General features: G+C 55.4%; 3 protein-coding genes and 3 non-coding genes across 6 annotated transcripts in view; 5 read left to right on the plus strand and 1 right to left on the minus strand.

The window, feature by feature from the left end:
• Positions 1-6424, plus strand: part of SF3B3 (splicing factor 3b subunit 3) — a 28928-nt gene extending 22504 nt beyond the window's left edge. The window contains exons 21-26 of the mRNA XM_041400989.1: positions 657-782; positions 1833-2045; positions 2969-3067; positions 3484-3627; positions 4436-4540; positions 5522-6424. Coding sequence (XP_041256923.1) covers positions 657-782; positions 1833-2045; positions 2969-3067; positions 3484-3627; positions 4436-4540; positions 5522-5662 — 828 coding nt within the window. The 3' untranslated portion in view covers positions 5663-6424. The remainder of the gene's footprint in view (positions 1-656; positions 783-1832; positions 2046-2968; positions 3068-3483; positions 3628-4435; positions 4541-5521) is intronic.
• A 2656-nt stretch (positions 6425-9080) lies between these two features.
• Positions 9081-11089, plus strand: IL34 (interleukin 34). The gene is made up of 4 exons (XM_041400858.1): positions 9081-10195; positions 10287-10390; positions 10683-10760; positions 10847-11089. The coding sequence occupies exons 1-4, from the start codon at positions 10168-10170 to the stop codon at positions 11087-11089; spliced, it is 453 nt and encodes a 150-aa protein (XP_041256792.1). The 5' UTR covers positions 9081-10167.
• Positions 11090-11240: 151 nt separating this feature from the next.
• TRNAG-GCC lies at positions 11241-11311 on the plus strand. Its single transcript has one exon. It is a non-coding gene; the product is annotated as a tRNA-Gly (tRNA).
• Positions 11312-11891: 580 nt separating this feature from the next.
• On the plus strand, positions 11892-11962 carry TRNAG-GCC. Its single transcript has one exon. It is a non-coding gene; the product is annotated as a tRNA-Gly (tRNA).
• Positions 11963-12945: 983 nt separating this feature from the next.
• TRNAG-GCC lies at positions 12946-13016 on the plus strand. The gene has a single exon. It is a non-coding gene; the product is annotated as a tRNA-Gly (tRNA).
• A 1622-nt stretch (positions 13017-14638) lies between these two features.
• On the minus strand, positions 14639-17351 carry LOC121333806 (C-factor-like). Its single transcript, XM_041400519.1, has 6 exons — positions 17214-17351; positions 16359-16410; positions 15937-16124; positions 15695-15853; positions 15476-15586; positions 14639-14752 (listed from the first exon to the last, which is right to left on the minus strand). Exons 1-6 carry the CDS (start codon positions 17349-17351, stop codon positions 14639-14641), a joined length of 762 nt encoding a protein of 253 aa, XP_041256453.1.
• Between the last annotated feature and the right edge of the window lie 771 nt (positions 17352-18122).

Below are 18122 nucleotides of genomic sequence, written 5' to 3' on the forward strand. Positions count from 1 at the left end.
GAAGTTGACAGAGCTGAAGTTGTGAAATAAACTTTTCTTAACCAGTGCAGCCAAGCTAGGAATGCTGTAACTGGAAGCTTGTTCTCCTTCTCTGCTGTGTCTGATCATTTTGGATTGATCAGTGGTGGGAGATTTTTACAGGGAGTAACCCTGTCTGAGTTACTGAAATTGTGGGCACACTGCAGTTGTTCATATTTAACAGTTTCTGTGGTGGCAGTGTCAGATGGCTGAATTACATTCATGCCTTGCTTTAAAAACAGTCTGGGTAGATTTAGGCAAAGTCCAAAGTTTTTCTGTTGGATGTAAACCAAAACTAAGAATTGTGGCAACCAGACCCTTGTCTTCTTCTGCTGCCTGCCCAATATGGGGTTCTTACAGCAGTCCTATGCTTCATTTAGGGTGCACTGCCAGCAGTGTGTAGTGAGTGCCCATGGCTCTCTTAGCTCTGTGTGTGACATCTGCTGCTGTCAAAAGGCCTGTGAGGGGCTGACCTGCTGCCTCTCCTGTAGAAAAAGATTGTTAATGGCCTTTGACATTGAAAGCCTTGGTACAGGCCAGTGAACTTAACCATACCATTAGCTGAATCTGGTCTGAAGGTTTATGTAAGGTTAGCTCTCTTAATGATGAGAATTTCACAATCTTCCTCTTCCCTCTAGACCCCTGTGGAGGAGGTCCCTGCAGCCATTGCTCCATTCCAAGGTCGCGTCTTAATTGGAGTTGGGAAGCTCCTGCGTGTGTATGACCTGGGCAAGAAGAAACTGCTTCGGAAATGTGAGAATAAGGTACTGCCTTCTGTCCTTGACCAGAGCTGTCCATTTGGAGCAAGTAACACTGCAGCTGGAGTGAAACACAGGGTTTAGCTGCTACTCCAGCCCAAGTGTGTCTCTTTGATCATAGAGCTGTAGGTTTGCTTTGCTAGGTGCATTTATCCAGAGGAGTGCTGGACTAGACTGGACAGTTGTGCTGCCCCTCTGCATCCCACATGCACACCATTTTCTTACTGCCTTTCTGACAGTAGTGCTGCAAGTTCCTTTTTGTCCCAGCTCAGTGCAGGCTGTTACTGACTGTGTGCAGGGGTCTGTACAGACTGTTCTTTGGCTGCTGCAAATGTGAGAGATCTTAGCGAGGTAGAAGAGAATTGCTTTAAATGTTTCGTTAGTTTGGGTGATCAGCAGCTGGGGAACAGAAGCTGGAGGGTGCATATGACCACCTCATCAGATCCCCAGAATGCTGAAAAGGGGATTTTCTCCTTGAAGTAGGTGGTCCTTCTTGCTGAGCATCTCTGGTACTTTTGGAAAAGAAATTGCAAAGTGTGATTTTTTAACTTAATTGCCTGTTCCTCCCTCTCTCGTGCAAGCTGCAGAACCTGTGCCAGTAGCTCATTACTGCACAAAAGAACTCCAACAAGCTAACAGACAGACTGGGAACTTGCAGGGGGTCTTTTTTTTTTCGTGTGGGGTTTTGTTTTTTTCCTAAAACATGGCTTTCCTTCTTGGGCCTTCCATGACCATGTAGTGAGGAGACATGGAAACAGTGCCTGTTTGTAGGGATGTCCTAGCATCTCCAGTCATGGGCTCACCAGCAGCACTTGTTCTCTGGACAGTGTTCATGCAGGGAAGGCTGTGAATGCCATGTGATGCATTTAGGTTGTCCTGTATTGATGGTGTATTTAGAGTGGGAGTGTAGTATGGCAGAAATGAGGGTATTTTTGGAGGAAATTGTATTAAGTGGGGAGTGAGCTGTAGTTACGGGGGAAGAGAGTGTTTCAGGCTGCAGTAGGGTTATGCTTCCCTATTTGAAGCACTAAGGTTTTGTCCTTTCTCTCTCAAAAGCACATTGCCAACTACATCTGTGGGATCCAAACCATTGGGCACAGAGTGATTGTTTCAGATGTTCAGGAGAGTTTCATCTGGGTGCGTTACAAAAGGAATGAGAACCAGCTCATTATCTTTGCTGATGACACTTACCCCCGGTGGGTCACTACAGCAACACTCCTGGATTACGACACTGTGGCTGGAGCAGACAAGTTTGGTAACATCTGTGTGGTGAGTGTGCTTTGCTGAAGTCGGGGCTTTTTGGACATATTTTTCCCTTAAAACTTCCATGATTTATCTTAAAAGAATGAGAATCTGTCATTAACTGTAGACAACGCCCTGTACCATTGACTTGTTTTCATGGGGTGGCTCTGTCATCATAGTGGGCTGCAGTTTATCTGTTTGTTCAATGAAGCAAATAAGTTAAAGTATCAGCAAGTCATAAACATATTTCTGAGGTGTCCAGTAATTTGTGTTTATATTGCCTCAAAAATTACTGTGAGTAAGCCTTGAAAAGAAGATTGTTGCTGTGAAAGGGCCCATGAGAACTTGAGTCAGGGTTATCACTCTTACTTTTTCTGACTAAACCTCATTGCTGGCATCGAGCTTTCTCTGTCACTTCCTCTTCACAGTTGGCTTTGTCAGCCAACACTTCCCCAGTTGGCTGGATTTCAGCAAGGGAGGAGGAAAGAATAGATGGTCTTTCTGGCAGAGCTTTGATCTCTTTCTGAAGCGTGCTCGGGTGCTTTGGAGTGCAGAGTTCAGCAAGTGTCAGATGCTGCGCCTGCAGGATTTGGCCAAAACACACAAATCAGTCCTCTTTGCTTTTCCTGCCCCACATCTATCAAACTGTTTCCTTAGTGGAAACCACCTTCATATTGGTTTGACCATACCTCCCAGGGTGATCTGCAAGTGCCAGGCCAGGCAGAGGCTGGTTGTGAGGCCCTGCCTGTGTTTCTGACTGATGGTTTATTGGTCTTGTTATCACAGTTGTCATATAAAGGCTGTTTTGGAGAAGCACCTGGATGTGCTGTAAGTATAAAGTGGTTCTTGCAGAGTCCACAAAGGCAGCCTTTCAGACAGCACAGTGGTTCTCCAGAGTTAACATGCTGCTTCTCTGCAGCTTGTGATTCTTCCTTCCTCTTTCAACACAGGTGAGATTGCCTCCCAACACCAATGATGAGGTAGATGAGGATCCCACAGGCAACAAAGCTCTCTGGGACAGGGGCCTGCTTAATGGAGCATCACAGAAGGTAATACTTTGTGGGAAGCTCGTGGTTATTGTAGGAAAAGAAAGCACTGCTTTTCTATGAAGGCCTTTGCAGTGTTGTCCAGGAGATGTATTGGCAGTTCTGCTTCTGTGCAATCTGCTGTGCTGTGGGTGATTGGTTTTCACTGTTGCTGCAAGCCAAATTTCTGAAATCACAGCTGAAGCCTGTTTGGTGTGTTTGAGGGGAGCAGCTCATTTTCTTTAGCTGCTTTCTCTCATTACTTGCATCCGTTTGTCCAGCTGAGTTTTGCCATCTGGTCACAGGTGGAAGGCACTTCCTCTCTAGAAAGGCATTTCAGAACTAGCAGTTGGCTGAATTTATCCTGCTTTCCTCTCTCAAGCCCTTTGATGCTTTTATATAAGCTGAAGAAAAAACATGCTTTTGTGCTTGCCTTTCAGGCTGAAGTGATTATGAATTATCACGTGGGAGAAACGGTGCTTTCCTTGCAGAAGACCACACTGATTCCAGGAGGCTCTGAATCTCTTGTTTATACCACCTTATCAGGGGGGATAGGAATCTTGGTCCCTTTTACTTCCCATGAGGTAAGCAAGCCCAACCATCAGGCTGCAATTTTGCTGCTTTTTGTGCACCCATCCACAGCCAGTATATTAAATGTGCTGCATTCCCTGGAGGGCTCCACAGTGGCTGAAAACCTGAGCTACAGGAGAGCCTGTGGCTCCAGTGCAGAAGGGAAGAGTTTGTTGAGTTCTGCATTGGTTCTATAAAGAGTTGAGAGCATTCCTTGTTGCACTGTTTGTGCCTTCAAGGAGCTTTGGGTGATTCAGTGTCTGAGGAGGGAGGAGTCCTTTGGCATGCTTTGTGTAGCCTCTAAACTGTTGATCAGGCAGTGATGTTTCAAGTCCTGAGGATGATGCTCTGTTCTCTATTTGCTGTGGCTCCTTGGAGCAGTGGATGGCAAGACATTCCCTGTTGGAGCTGCAGCTCCTGGGAGGCTGATCCTGACCAGAGTGGCTGCTTAACTCTGCTGTGTGTTTTCCAGGTGGAAGTGATGAGGGGTAGCCATGACTTTGACTGCCATGTGCAGGGCTGCTCTGGCAGAGTCTGTTAATCACAGAACCAAGAATGGTTTGGATTGGGAGGGACGTTTAAAGATCATCTCATCCAACGTGCAGGGCTGCTCTAGCAGAGTCTGTTAATCACAGAACCACAGAACCAAGAATGGTTTGGATTGGGAGGGACGTTTAAAGATCATCTCATCCAACCCCAAATGGCCATGTAATGACAGTGTTTCAGCCAGTGCAGGAGAACCTTCTAATGGGTGTTGTCTTGCCTTGCTAGCAGCACTGATGTGTAGCAAACTGTTCTCTTACCAATCCTTTATCTCTCCAGGATCACGACTTCTTCCAGCATGTGGAAATGCACTTACGGTCTGAGCACCCTCCTCTCTGTGGACGAGACCATCTCAGTTTCCGCTCCTACTACTTCCCAGTGAAGGTAAGCCCTGGGCATGTGGGATCCCCTGGTCTTGGGGTGCAGAGAGTTGCTTTGGGGCACAGAGCTGCCTGGAGGCTGGCAGAAGCAAGGCAAGGTTATTGTCTTGTACAAGGCAAGCTTGTTGTTTAGTAAGGAAAACTGAGGTGTAGTGCCTGTGGTGTCTGGCTCTTGAGCAGCAGTCTGTTAGGAGAACAGTACTTAGCACTTAATACGTATCTGTTTTGATTTCTTAACTCTTGTAATGAGCCTCCTGAGGGTTGATCCTAAGACCCAAGCCTAGAGGTGCTGTAGCTGCACTTCTCTAGTTCCCACAGCATCTCCATTTTGCACCAGGAGATGCAGAATTACATAGCTGTTGGTGTGGCTGGATCAAATTGAGTGCTGCCCTGGGTTGTTTTTTACACCACCACTGGAAAGGAAAATGCAAGTGCAGAAATAGCTGTTACTGCCTATTTCTGCTTTTGAGGAACTGTTAGAAGCTGTGAACTGCTAAATGCAGACGGACCCCCGTGGTACTACCAGAGTAATGAGTCTGGAGTCAGAACACTGTCCCAGCAGATGAAGCTCTCTAGGAGTGGAGGGTGGTGGTGGTCTCGATGAACTTGAGGCTGATTTGCCACATACACAGCCTCAAAGATTGCTCCCATTTGATTGAAGCTGCCTTTGTCACCACTCACAGCCTCCCCAGCCTTCCCAGTGCAGGGCTCAGACCCAGGCAGATCTCTCTTCCTTTCCCTTGTGTGATTCTTCAGCTGCACACAGGCCTTTTGGGTTTCTGTTTCGTTAATCAAGCTGGCCAGTAATTAATGTGATGCTAACTGCTGCTATTCAGCGGATGAGGTCACCGAGCATGGTCTCGTTTCCAGGACAGGATTAAGAAACTCCTGGGAACAAACTGTTTGTGGCCATTTTTCCCTGTTTAGGCAGGGTTCAGTGCCTCTGTGTGGTTTCGATTCAGTTCTCTCCTCCTTGCCCCTCCAGAACGTGATTGATGGGGACCTGTGTGAGCAGTTCAACTCCATGGAGCCTAACAAACAGAAGAATGTGGCCGAGGAGCTGGACCGGACCCCACCCGAGGTGTCCAAGAAGCTGGAGGACATCCGCACGCGCTACGCTTTCTGAGAGGCAGCTGCCGGGGCACAAATCTCGCGGCTCCTCTGGGTGCTCTTCCAGGCACCATCAGGAGGAGTGTGTGCTTTTTTTCCCCCCTTTTCAAATATTGGTTTGGTCCTCTTGGTTTGTGTTTCAAAGTAATGTGAGTCCAGTAAATACAGTATCAGCTATTAGGTTTCCCAACACATCCTGCTGCCTATGTGAAGGCTCCTGACATTCCGGCTTCTGGCCAGAGCAGTTCTCTCTTGGGAAGTGCCCAAGCAGGGCCTCCAGCTGACCCTCAGCCCCATGTCCTTGTCCTCCCTTTCAGATGAGGGAGTCCCAGGGTATCTTGCTGAAAGTTCTGTAGGGCAGATCCAGCTGAGTCTTTGTTGGGTCAAGTGGGGTTTGTGATATCCCAGCGTTTTAGGAAAGGAAAGAGCTGTGGCATGATTCAGGATTACCAGGCTCCTCTTTTAGTAGCCAGTGGTGGGCTGCTCTGGGCTTTTACTAGTCCAGGGAGCAGCCAATGGGAAGCTGGCTGTGGAGGGTGTAACTGTCACACTTGTCTTGAACGTTTTCTTCTGAATTGCAAGGGGGTTTTTTGGACTCACCATTTCTGACTGTTTTCCCTGTAAATAGAGTTTTGTACAATGTTGACTCTCTTGGGGGTGGGGAAGAGCGAGGCCTGAGTCTGGGACTTGATTTGTTTCATAATAACTTTGGCAAGAGAGTGTCTCCAAGCTGTGACTGTGAGCAGCACATGAAGAATAAAAGCCTGTTTTTTCACTACCCTGGCTCTGGGGCTCTTCTCCTTCGTGGCAGCTGCTGCTGACCTGGCGGGAGCAGGAGGGGAGGAGGAGGAATACAGAAATGTGCACACCCTGAGCCCCTGTGCTCCTGCAGGCCCCTCACTGCCCCCCTGCCCTGCCTGGAGCTGATGTCCTACTGTTTGGTCTGCCCTAGGACACACACAGAGCAGGCTGTGGAGAGAGAGAAGAGTCATTTTTGCAGCCACTCCAGAGCATGGCTGCACATTGGGGGTCCTGTGTTGCCCAGTGTAGCAGCTGCAGCTCTGGGAGGAGCAGCTGACTGCCAGGAGGGCTGGGGAAAGGTCCTTGTCCCAGAGGCTTGGTAGCTGGCTGCAGAGGCTCCCAGGTGGAGTGTACCCACACAGCAAGTGCTTCCTGGTTCTGCTGGATTACTCCCTGCTTACTCCCTGCTGGTGGGGACTGATAGCCTATGACATCCCAGTAAGGATGCTGCTCCCCACCTGAAGCTTGGAGAGACAGGTGGTCCTTGATGCCTGTGTTCCCTTTGAACAGCTTTCACATTCTCTGGTGCATGTACTGAGTGGGGTGAGGGCAAACACACCCTCCTGCCCTGTCCTTTGCACCCTCCTCTCCCCTCCTGCCTTGTTTCAGCCTCGCAGGCCTGCGTTGGCAGGGGCTTACAAGGCTGGGCTGCACCCTTTGGCTCTGACAGCCCCACCCATCCTCTGCTGGCAGAGCAAAGGACTTTGTGCTCCTTCCCCGGCCTGAGTGGGGGCAGCTGTGTCAAGGAAGGGGTGAAGGGGAGCTGAGCTTTGTAGGGTCCAGCTTCTGGCTTGCCATAAAGTGCTCACCCTGTGCTCCCTGTCCTCCCTGAGGGAGCAATGCTTTGGTCAGAGGGCACTTCCAGCAGAGCTCCAGTGGGCCTTGGTATTTGTTGGTGTTCTGAAAGTGAAAGCTGGGGAGGGGAGGCATGTCTTGAGATGTTCCCAAACTGGTTCCAAGCACAAGGTTTTACTTGCTTGGCTGTACCCGGTGAATAACCTGCCTCCAGTAAAAGGCAAAGCCTTGGGGGGACCCATTCCTAGCCATCAGGAGCTGGGGGCCTGTGGGGAGCTGCCTGAGTCCCCAGATCCTCTTCACTGTGACAAGGAAGGTTTCTCTTGGAGCAGGCTCCCTCCTGCAGCCGCAGGGGCTCGGAGTCCTGCTGCTGTGTGGGTGCAGAGCTCCCGGGGCCGTGCACGGGAAGCTGTTTGCCTTGGGCTCATCCCAGCACTGATTTCCAGCCCCGGAGCGGCCAGGGAGAGCAAACCGCCCCCAGCACGGTGCTGCGCAGTTCCGCACTTTCTCTTCTCTCCCTCGCCCCTTCCCGGCTGCCAGGCTGATGAATACGTGGGCAGGGAATGCTATTAAATGGCTTCCTCCGGCGACTGCAGCAGCTGCGGGCAAAATCCCTGCGGACACCTGAGATGGAGCGGCTCCTTCCCTGCTTAGAGCTGAGCATCTCGCCCCCGACGAGTGCTGGGAGGGAGGCAAGCGCCGTGCCTGAGACTGGCCAGGAGCAGGGGAAGCTTGGCAGGAGCACGGCAGTGGCCCTGACTCCGTGCCAGGGGAATCCCAGTGCGCTCTCACAGGCAGAAGTGCATTCCTTCCCACGCGTTTCCCTGGGAGCACTGACCCACTCTTTGATAGCCGATGTTTCTTGCTGACCCTTTGGATGCTCAGCAGCCCTGAGCACAGACACAGTGGCTCTTCCAAGGGGCTCTTCAGGATGATGTGGGGGAGGACAATGTCCCATGTCCCTTGGCCCCTGCTCCTGGCAGGAGCTCAGCCCTGAAGCATCCTGAGAAGATGACGTGGGGTTGGGCCAGAGGGAGCAGAGTCCTGCTGGCCTGGAGCCAGTTTAGAATACCTCAGCCCCTCTGGGATTAGTGCTGCAGTGCAGCCCTTCCCCGGGCACATGCTGGGAAGGCATTGGCTGACTCCCACTTCGATTGTCCCAAACGTGCCCATGGGTGCTCAGCCCAGAAAGTGCCCTGAGACACCCAGCCAGGAAAGCCCAGCATCCTAGAGGTGCCAGTGCTGGCAGAGCAGAACACCCTGAAGAGCCTCTGGCTGTCCAGAGTAGTCAGCTGGGCACCCCAGGGGCTATGTGGGCACTTGACTGGGACAGCTCAGCACCCTGAGGAGTGGAGGAGGCCTGCACCATAGCTAGACCAGCACGCAGGGTCTGGTGCAGCAAAGTACCCCAAGGAGCAGGGAGGGACCCAGCAGGATGAGCCAAACACCCTGGGGATGCGCAGCTGGATGAGCTGAGCGCACCAGGGGGTACCTAGGCTAGGTGAACTGAGCAGCTGAGCATCCCGGGACGCCCAGCTTGGGCTCGCTGAGCACTCCCGGGGACACCTGCCTGGAACACGGAGATACTCTCGAGGGTCAGCCAAGCACCCTGGGGACACCCCAGCCTGGGCTGTCTGCGTAGCCTGGGGACACCTCCCGCTCTCGCTCCCTACCCCGGGGACACCCACCCGCCTGGGGTAGCCGAGCGCCCGCGGCGGAGCGGGGCCGGACTCTCCCCGGGCCATGCGGGGCGGTCGCTCGGTCCCCACTCCCCGCCCGGCCCCCGGCCGCCGCCCCTGGGTCCGCGGAGCCTCGGCGGGGGGCGCGGGGGGCGGCCGGGCACCCACGGCCCCGCGTGGGGACGCGGCACGGGACACGCACACCCCGCGACCCGGCCGTGTTTGCCTGGGGACACGGCGCAGAGGTCCCTTCACCGGGCATTGTGGGTGGCACCCCTTCGAGCTGGGACAGCGCACGGCGCCTTTGCGCGGGGGCACGGCACGGTACACGGCACGGCTGCTTTCCCTTGGGACATGGCATCGCGTGGGGACACAGCGTGGCTCCCCTGGCACCGGGACATGGTGTGGGGGCGCAGATGGGGCCACTTCTGTGCTGGGATGTGGCATGGATACAGCACACCCTCCTTCGCAAGGGGACGCGCTGTGGAACATGTGGCACCAGGACATGCTGTGGTCTCCTTCCACAGAGCGGGGGCATGGCAGAGCCCCCTTCACAGGGGTGTAGGGACAGACACCTCTGTGTGGGGACCCAGCATGCGGTGGCTTGGCCATTTCACCAGCCCCGTCCCCCAGCGTTCCTCGGCTGAGGCTGGACTTAGTCACCGCTGGGATAACGGGGCTGGGTCTATCCCCTTCCTTCCCTGGAAATCCCCGGAGGGTGTCATCAGGGAAGCCCTGGTAGCCCTGCCCCAAGCGGGATATTATAGGCATACACGGCTCCACGGCCACCCACAGTATTTTGGCCACCCGAGGCTCACGCGGGGCTGTCCCCTCCCCGTGGTCCCCGGGGCTCGGAGCAGATGTCCTGCCTGGGGGCTGCAGCCTGGGCGCCTGCCTACCCTAGGGCTGCAGCCGGGGCTCTCTTCCCCCAGATTCCCTCTTGCAGTCCGGGGGTGCTCCTGCACCCCTGCAAACACATCCCTGCCAACACCCTGTGACGGCCCCGGGACCTGCTGCCTCCCTGCCACCAGCTGGAGAGGAGAAGCCAGCGGGGACTGCCGGGAAGGGGGACTAACCCCCCATCCATGGCAGGGAACAACTGCCCGGGGCTACCGGAGAGCAGCCAGTGCCCTGAGCCTACACCTGTCCCTTGTCCCCACACCATCCACGCCATTGCCCTGGAGGCTCCCGGTGAGCCCCAGCCATGTAGGCACAGCCTGGGGCTCCACTGACGGCCACCATCAACATGCAGCAGGGCTACGCTGCCGTCCTATGTGAGTACTGCTGGGGGACGGGGGTTGGCCTCAGGAGTCACCTCAGTGGGTGTCCCTGAGGGGGCTGATGCCACTGGCTTTGGCTGCCCAGGTGTCCTGGCCGTGCTGGGGCTGGAGGCCGCGGCGCCGGGCGAATGCGAGCTCACCCGCCTGCTCCAGGACAAGCTGCAGTATGAGATGCGCCTGCAGTACATGGTAACCCCAGCTTTGGGAGGTGGGGGGGACATGTGGCACTGCAGGGCCCCAATTTGCTCCAGGGGGTCATGGGTGGGGGGCAGCACCCACTGGTCTACAGCGGCCAGGTGCTGAGTGCTGTGTTTTTTACCAGGGACAATTTATACCAAATTGTGCCCAGGGCTACTTCTGCTGGGGGCTGACCACGTCAAAGGGCTTTTGCACCTGCTCCCCGGTGTCGTGCTGAGGCTGGCAAGGATGTGCCCATTGCTTTGCCCCTTGCCAGCCCCCATGCTCTTCCTTGCCTTTCCAGAAACATTACTTTCCCATCGACTACACAGTCCAGGTCCAGTATGAAGAGGTGCTGAGGCCTTCCAACATCACCCGCCTGGTAAGAGGGTGGCAGGGGAGAGTCCCATGATGGGAGCACTCAGGGACCCACGGGGGCTGCCTGGCTCTCACCCTCTTGCCCTTCAGCGCAACGGGACCGTGTCGGAGGCAGCGCTGCGGTACCTCTGGTTCCATGTCAGCTCCCAGGCCGTGCTGCGGATCCGTGAGGTGCTGCCAGAGAAGCACCCATCCTGGAAGTACACCCAGGAGCTCTGCCAGCTCTTTGATGCCCTGGGCGAGGAGTACAGCAAGTACCGGCAGGTGAGGATCCCCCCGGCACCCCAGCCCAGCCGCACGTCTCGCACTCCTGTGCTGGGGGGCACGCACTGAGCCACGAGCACCGGGAGGGGACAACACGGGCATGGATGTTTTCCCTGCGAGGGGATTCTCTGGAGGGTCTGACAGGAACAGGATCCAAGGACAGAAGTTGGGAGCGGGGTGCGGGGTGCTGGGGCAGCGCCTCAGTCGTACTGCACATCTGGCATTGGTGGTTCAGTGGTAGAATTCTCGCCTGCCACGCGGGAGGCCCGGGTTCGATTCCCGGCCAATGCAACAGCTGTATTTTTTCTTGCCTGCAACCCGTCCCCCTCGGGGCACCTGCTCAGCCGGGGAGGGGAGAATGGGACTGTCACACACACCGACCTCCCTCACGGGGTGGCACTACTAGGGCCGGCGGTTGCGGGGGATCAGGCAGAATGTGCCCGTGAATTCATCTGTTTTCCCGCTGATGGTTCTGCCTCTCTGCCTAAGATTCTGCTGCCTCGATGGAGCTGCTGCACCCCGAGACAGCTGCGTTTGTGTGCTGGATGTGGGTGGCCTGCCACAGCTGGGTGACCGATGTGAGCCCCAAGTGTGGCTGGGTTGTCCTGTGGCACGGGGCAGGTTCTGCAGCCCCTCTGTGGAGAGAGGGAGCTTTGCTGGGTTGTTAACTCTGAGGGCTGCTGAGAGGCCCTCCTTGCTGTAGGCGATGTGGGGCAGCAGAGGGGTGTTCCACGGTCTGGAGGTGCGCTGTCAGAGCTGTGCTGGGGTGATTTGTGGGGGCGTTGAGAGCTGCGAGGGCCTGTGGGCACTGCTCGCACCCCGCAGGGTTTGGGAGTGTGGGGGGGGAGGGCCGGGAGGTTGTGCACATCTGGCATTGGTGGTTCAGTGGTAGAATTCTCGCCTGCCACGCGGGAGGCCCGGGTTCGATTCCCGGCCAATGCAACAGCTGAATCTTTTGCACCCCGCTGTCCCTTGGGGGCGGCTGCCAGGGTGTCCATGGGATGGATAGTGCAGGGGTGCTCCCGTGGGTGCTCCTTTGGGCATCTCTGTAGAAGTGCTTCCTCTGCATCCCCCCGCGGGGTCGACTGTGTAGTTTGTGCGGGTGCTCAGGCCCCGGGGTGGCAGCAGCAGCTCTGCCTGCGGTGAGTATTGGCCTGGTGGCACCGGAGAGCAGTAAGAGGAGATGGTTTGGTGAATGACCCAGCTCGGCTGGGTGGCAGGGAGGGACACTGGCTCAATGACAGCAAGGGGTGCTATGTAGATGTCAGTGAAGGTCCCTGGCTTAGGAGCAGTGGGAGGTGCTGGTTCATGTCAAGGGTGCCCAGGCCATGGAGGCAGATGGCAGCTGTGGGCAGTTCCACATCTGGCATGTGTGGTTCAGTGGGATGATTATTGTGCTCCCCCTCAAAAGCCAGGGTTTGGTTCCTCGTCAGTGCAGCCCCGTGTCCTTCCTGACTTTCAACTCTGGAGCCCCCAGCCTCTCCACCTGACTTGGGCTCCATGCAGCCATGGGTTACTTGTGGCTGGGAGATGCTGCTGCACGCCAAGGCAGAGGTTTTTGTGTGCTGGATGTGGGTGGCCTGTCACAGCTGGGTGACCAGTGTGAAGCCCAAGTGTGGCTGGGTTGTCCTGTGCCCCGGACGGTTCTGCAACCCCTCTGTGGAGAGAGGGAGCTTTGCTGGGCTGTCTCATGAGAGGGCTAACTCTGAGGGCTGCTGACATGTCCTCCTTGCTGGTGAGGCAGCAGAAGAGGCTCTTCCATGGTCTGGAGCCGCGGTATCAGAGCTGGGGGTTGGGGTGCCCCTTGTGAGTGTCTGTGTGTGTGTTGTGCTCACAGCCAGCAGTGCCTGCCCGCGTTGCATTCACTCTGCTGGATTTGGGATGCTGGGGCCGTGTGGGGAGGGTTCAGACGCTCAGCACATCTGGCATTGGTGGTTCAGTGGTAGAATTCTCGCCTGCCACGCGGGAGGCCCGGGTTCGATTCCCGGCCAATGCAACAGCTGAACTTTTTAGCGCCCAGTGTCTCTTGGGGGACCATGGGGATTCCCCTGGGTGCCTGGAGGGATTACACAACTCTCTGGCACATCTTTACCCCTGTGTGGCTGTGAGGAGTGTCATTGTCGGTGGAACAAAGCCAGGGCACATTGGTGATCCCCGGGGGACTTGGTGGCAGAGCGGGACCCTGCCTCATGGGCAGTGACAGTCCATGGCTCACTGACAGTGAGGGTTTCTGCTTTGGTGGCAGTGACAAGGGTCTTTTTGGCTCGGTGGCAGTGAGGCCCAGGGCAATCAGGCCTGCACAGGTCTGGGGGGTGCTGCCCCATCCAAGAGCGGACAGTGTTTGTGTGCTGGATGTGGGTGGCCTGTCACAGCTGGGTGACCCCAGCAAGGAAACATCTGGATTGGTTTGTTGTGCTTGGTGGTGTGGTGCAGGCGGCACACTGGAGGCACTGGGGCTGCCTGACTGCCTCCCCCCTTTACAGCTCAGTTAATTACCCTCATCAGCTATTAGAGACCTTAATTGGTGTATTCATGGCTTAGGCTCATGAGTCAATGGGCACTGCAGCATGAGTGGAGGAGTCTCCCTTCTCCTCCTCCTCCCCCTTTTCCTCCTCCCTTCATGCTTAGTGGTGATTCCTGTTTATATAAAGCCCACGCAGAGCTCATATAAAACCCACCAAGAGATCCACTGCTTGATAAGAGCTTTAACTTAAGGGACCCTCTCTCCCATCCCTGCTGGCTTTAACTGAGTCCCTGTGTGGTCCAGGGACCTACCTGGGCTGCCTCAGCCCTTGGAGCTGAGCCCAACCTCCCACTCCCTCGTGTCAAAAGTGGGAATGATCCTTCATCCTCCTCCACTGTGGAGAAACTGAAGCTGTCCCTGCAAAACGACCCCTACCAAGCTTCCCAGAGCATCCCCACAGCAATGGGCTGCATGTCAAGCCCACTTGAGATATTGTGCATTTTCTTCTGATCCCTCTTTTGAGAGATGGCTTCAAAAATGACAGCTGAGAGCCTCTACAGGAAAGCACTCACAGGATCAAGAATGGGAGCTTGTTTACATTATCTCCTGGTGTACCATGGAGGAAGGTCAGCCCAGGACGCCCTGCCCAGGTCTCAAAACTCATCTTTAGGCATGTGCTGAGACTTGGGCCATCTCCTGCTGTGAAAGCCTCCAGCTGCTGGAACAGGAAGAACCTTTGCTGGCCTTGAACCAGCAAGAAAAACGCCTGGCAGCGTCTTTGGGGTGGGCATGGAAAGGCCAGCTGGTTTTGGGGTGGGCAGGCCCAGCAGGAGAAGGGCTGAGTTTGGGGCCTGTCTGGGATGTCCCCATGAGCAGTATGGCTTATGGCCCTGGAGTGAGGATAGCCAGGGCATTCTCCTGGCCCCAGGGGATGCCTTGGATTCAGGAACACACTTGGAGCATCCTTCCTTATGCTGCCCTGGCACAAATCACCATCCCAGGCCAGGGGGGCAGCAAATCCAACTCTCATCCCCCAACATGTGCATCCCTGTTTTTATTCCTCTGCCCATCCTACCCCCCCCCCCCCCCCCCCCTGGAAATGGCAATTAATTCACTTTAATTAATTATTTAAGTTCAGTGGGCAGATGCTGCTCTCACCAGGGCAGCCTCTGCCCTCTCCAGTCCCAGAAGGTGCCATTGCTGGTGGCTGAGAGCTGGGCCAGCAGCTGCAGGACGCCCCGCACGCTCTCCTCCAGCGTCACCGGGCCCTGTCACACCCAAGGGCAAGGGAAAAAGTGAGCCAAGATTCTCCATCCCAACACCCCCAATCCCACCCAGGGTATGGTGGAATGCCAGCTCTGGCTGGGTTGGTTTGGGAGCAGTTGGAGATGCTCCAGCAGCCAAGGAATGTGGCTTTGTACAAATTGATTGTCCCTCATTTGAGTGCTGTAAGGATGGAGGTTAATTTCTTCATCCCTAATTAAAAGAGGGATGTCAGCCAGAGCAGGGTAAGGGACAGCCAGAGCAGGGTAAGGGACAGCTGAGTGCAGGACCGGGGTGCCCTCTGCTGACACACCATCGGGATGGGAAAGGAAATAAAAATAGGAGAAATTGGATAGTCTGGGGGGAGCGCCTGGAATTGTCCCCTTGCTGTGGTGACACAGCCTCTGTGGGACAAAGGGACTGCATGGATGTGGGTGCCCAGGGAAGGGATGTCCATGGTCAAGGATGCCTCAGGAAGGGATGTTCATGGGAAAGGGATGTCCATGGGAAGAAATACCCTGTGAAGAAGGGATGTGCCCATAGGAAGAGATGTCTGTGGGAAGGGAATTCTTTGTGAAAGGATGACCCTGAGAAGGGATGCTCATGGGAAGGTGTGGCCTTGGGAAGGGATGGCCTCAGGAAGGGATGTTCCAGGGAAAGGATCCCCCAGGAATGGATGCCTGTGGAACCTTGCTGAGCTAGGACTCCATGCGCCTCCCATCACTCACCATCCCCTGTTCCAAGGGAGGTGTCACATGTCCAGGATCCACAGACACGCAGAGGATCCCTCTGCTCCCGTACTCCAGGGCCAGGCACTTGGTGAGCATGTTCAGAGCAGCCTGGGAGGACAAATTCCCCTCCTTAGCATCGTGATCTGGCAATGCCAGGGCTTGGGGGAACCCCAGAGGAGATGACCCCCAACTCCTCCCATCCCCCAGGGGCAGTACCTTGCTGCAGCGGTAACAGATGTCCTGCCTCTCCTCCCAAGCCTCTGCAACCTCGATGGAGCCCAGGATGCTGGAGATGTTGATGATGGCAGCTCTGCTGCAGCTCATCTCACGCTGCCCTTCGGCCTCAGCCGCCTCCTTCAGCAGGGGCAGGAAGGCCTGCAGGGGATGGGACCTCAGGCACCACCATCCTCCTCCTCCCTATTGCCAGTGTTTGGGACAGGGCTGGCCCGTGTCCTCACCTGGCTTGTCTGCAGGGGCCCGATGGTGTTGGTGGTGTAGACGAGGCTCATGTTCTCTGCTGTCTCGGTGGCCAAGGTGCTGCGGCGCGTGGTGCCCGTGTTGTTGATCAGGAGGTTGAGGCCAGCGCTTCCCACCTCTGCCCGCACCTTCCTGACTGCTGCCTTGATGCTGTTGGGGTCTGTCACATCTGCAAGGGGACAGGAGGGTTTGGGGACAGGCTGGTGGCCCTGATCCTGGCAAGGTGCTGTAGGACGTGGCAGGAGGGAACTCCCAGGCACTGAGCATCCTCCTGGTCCCATCAGTGACCTGGTTGAGCTAAGCCAAACCAAGGGACCCACCTGCTTGGTGACATTTCCTGGAGCCACCCACGGCTGCAATTAAATCCTGAGAAGCTTCATCCCTTTCCCGCCCCAGCACTTACCTAAAGGCAGGATCACGACGTTGGGAAAGCCCAAAGCCACCTCGTTAACAGCCTAGGTGGAAAAACGGGGGAGGGGGTCATGTGGGGAAGCTCACGAAATGGGGGGCTGCCCCGTGCCGGGGTGGGAAGAGGGTGGCCCTTCGTGTCACAGCCGGCAGGTCACAGTAAGATCAGGGGAGCAATTTGGGGCGGGTCGCTGCTGCTCCGCTCAGCCAAATCTCCCCGCAGCCATGCCCCCGGCACCGGGGCTGCCAGCAACCCCCCTGCGCCCCCAGCAAGGGAGCAATTTGGGGCGGGTCGCTGCTGCTCTGCTCCTGGCTGAGCCCGGCGGCTCCAAAGCTCCCCGCAGCCATGCCCCCGGCACCAGGGCTGCCAGCAACCCCCCTGTGCTCCCAGCAACCCCCCCTGCGCCCCCAGCAACCCCCCCTGCGCTCCCAGCAACCCCCCCTGTGCTCCCCACCACGCACACACCTGTGCCAAGAGAGGCAAAATAAATACATGCATATTCAATACAAACACTGGTACTTATCATATTTAATACATATATGTGTATTTATATATATATATTTATATATTTATTTATTCTATATTTATTTATATATTATTATTCATATATGAATGGTGTGGAAAAATACATATATATGTTTTTATATGTATATATATATATATGCGTGTGTGTGTGTGTGTGTGTACACACACACACCTACATATATACATGTATTTTTCCACACCATTCACCATTCAGGATGCTGACACTCAGCACCCCAATTTCAGGTGGGGCTGGCTGTGGCATCCCCAGGCACCCATCCCAACGCTGACTCCCTCCTGTCCCCCCTGTGCCCGTGCCCTCCCTACCTTGCCCTGGGGGTCCAGGCAAGCAGCGAAGATGTGCCGGGGTGGGCTGGGCTGCTCCAGCAGCCCCTTCAGCAGCCCCAGGCCCAGCCCCCCGTCGCAGCCGGTCAGCAGGACACTGCCCACGCTGAGCCCCTCCATCCCCTCTGCTCTCACAGCCGGTTGTGCTGCCCTGGCGAGCTTTGGCAATCGGCCTCGATAATCCGGGAGGCGGGAACGCTGCTGGGATGGGCGGAGGTGGGGGGCACCGCCTGCACCCCCTCTTCTGGAGGGCACGGGCAGCAGGATGTTCTTCTGCATCCCAGGGTCATCCATCAGCTTGACCATGTTGCTGCACTCCTCCATACCCCAGAACACCCACCCCCTCAAGCCATGGGAACCCAAAGGGGTGGTGGTACCTTCTCGCCTGTTCCCCATTACTGGGGTGATCCCAGAGAACCAGAAAACCCACAGGAGCACAGGCAAGGCTATTAATTACAGTACAACCTTTATTAATACTGGAATCTTCACAGTGCATTCGTTACTTGTAGCAGTGACTATGGAAAATGGGGGAGGGGGGGAAAGAGGGGAATTACCACCAGAAAAAAAAAAATTAAAAGAGAAGACGGAATGAAAGAAAGAGAAAGAAACGTGGCAGAGGGACAGGGAGAGGGGAAGCGGCGGCAGAGGCGGGAACACGAGGAGGAAAAATAAATTAAAAAAAGAGAAAAGAATAAGGACCAAGTTAACAACAGCACCAGAAAAGTTACTTCAGTCGAAAGACAGGTCAGTTTTTTTTACTTTTCCAAAGAATTTTTGTTTTCTGTACAAAATAAGAGACCCCCCCTCCCTCAAACCCAAACATTTGTCACTTGGCCTCAGCGGTTCTGGGCAGGAGAAGGGGAAGGGGGAGAACTAAATTGTTATTCCTAA

This window comes from Onychostruthus taczanowskii, unplaced genomic scaffold (assembly GCF_017590055.1).
Source record: "Onychostruthus taczanowskii isolate IOZ18803 unplaced genomic scaffold, ASM1759005v1 scaffold18, whole genome shotgun sequence".
Taxonomy (NCBI): domain Eukaryota; kingdom Metazoa; phylum Chordata; class Aves; order Passeriformes; family Passeridae; genus Onychostruthus; species Onychostruthus taczanowskii.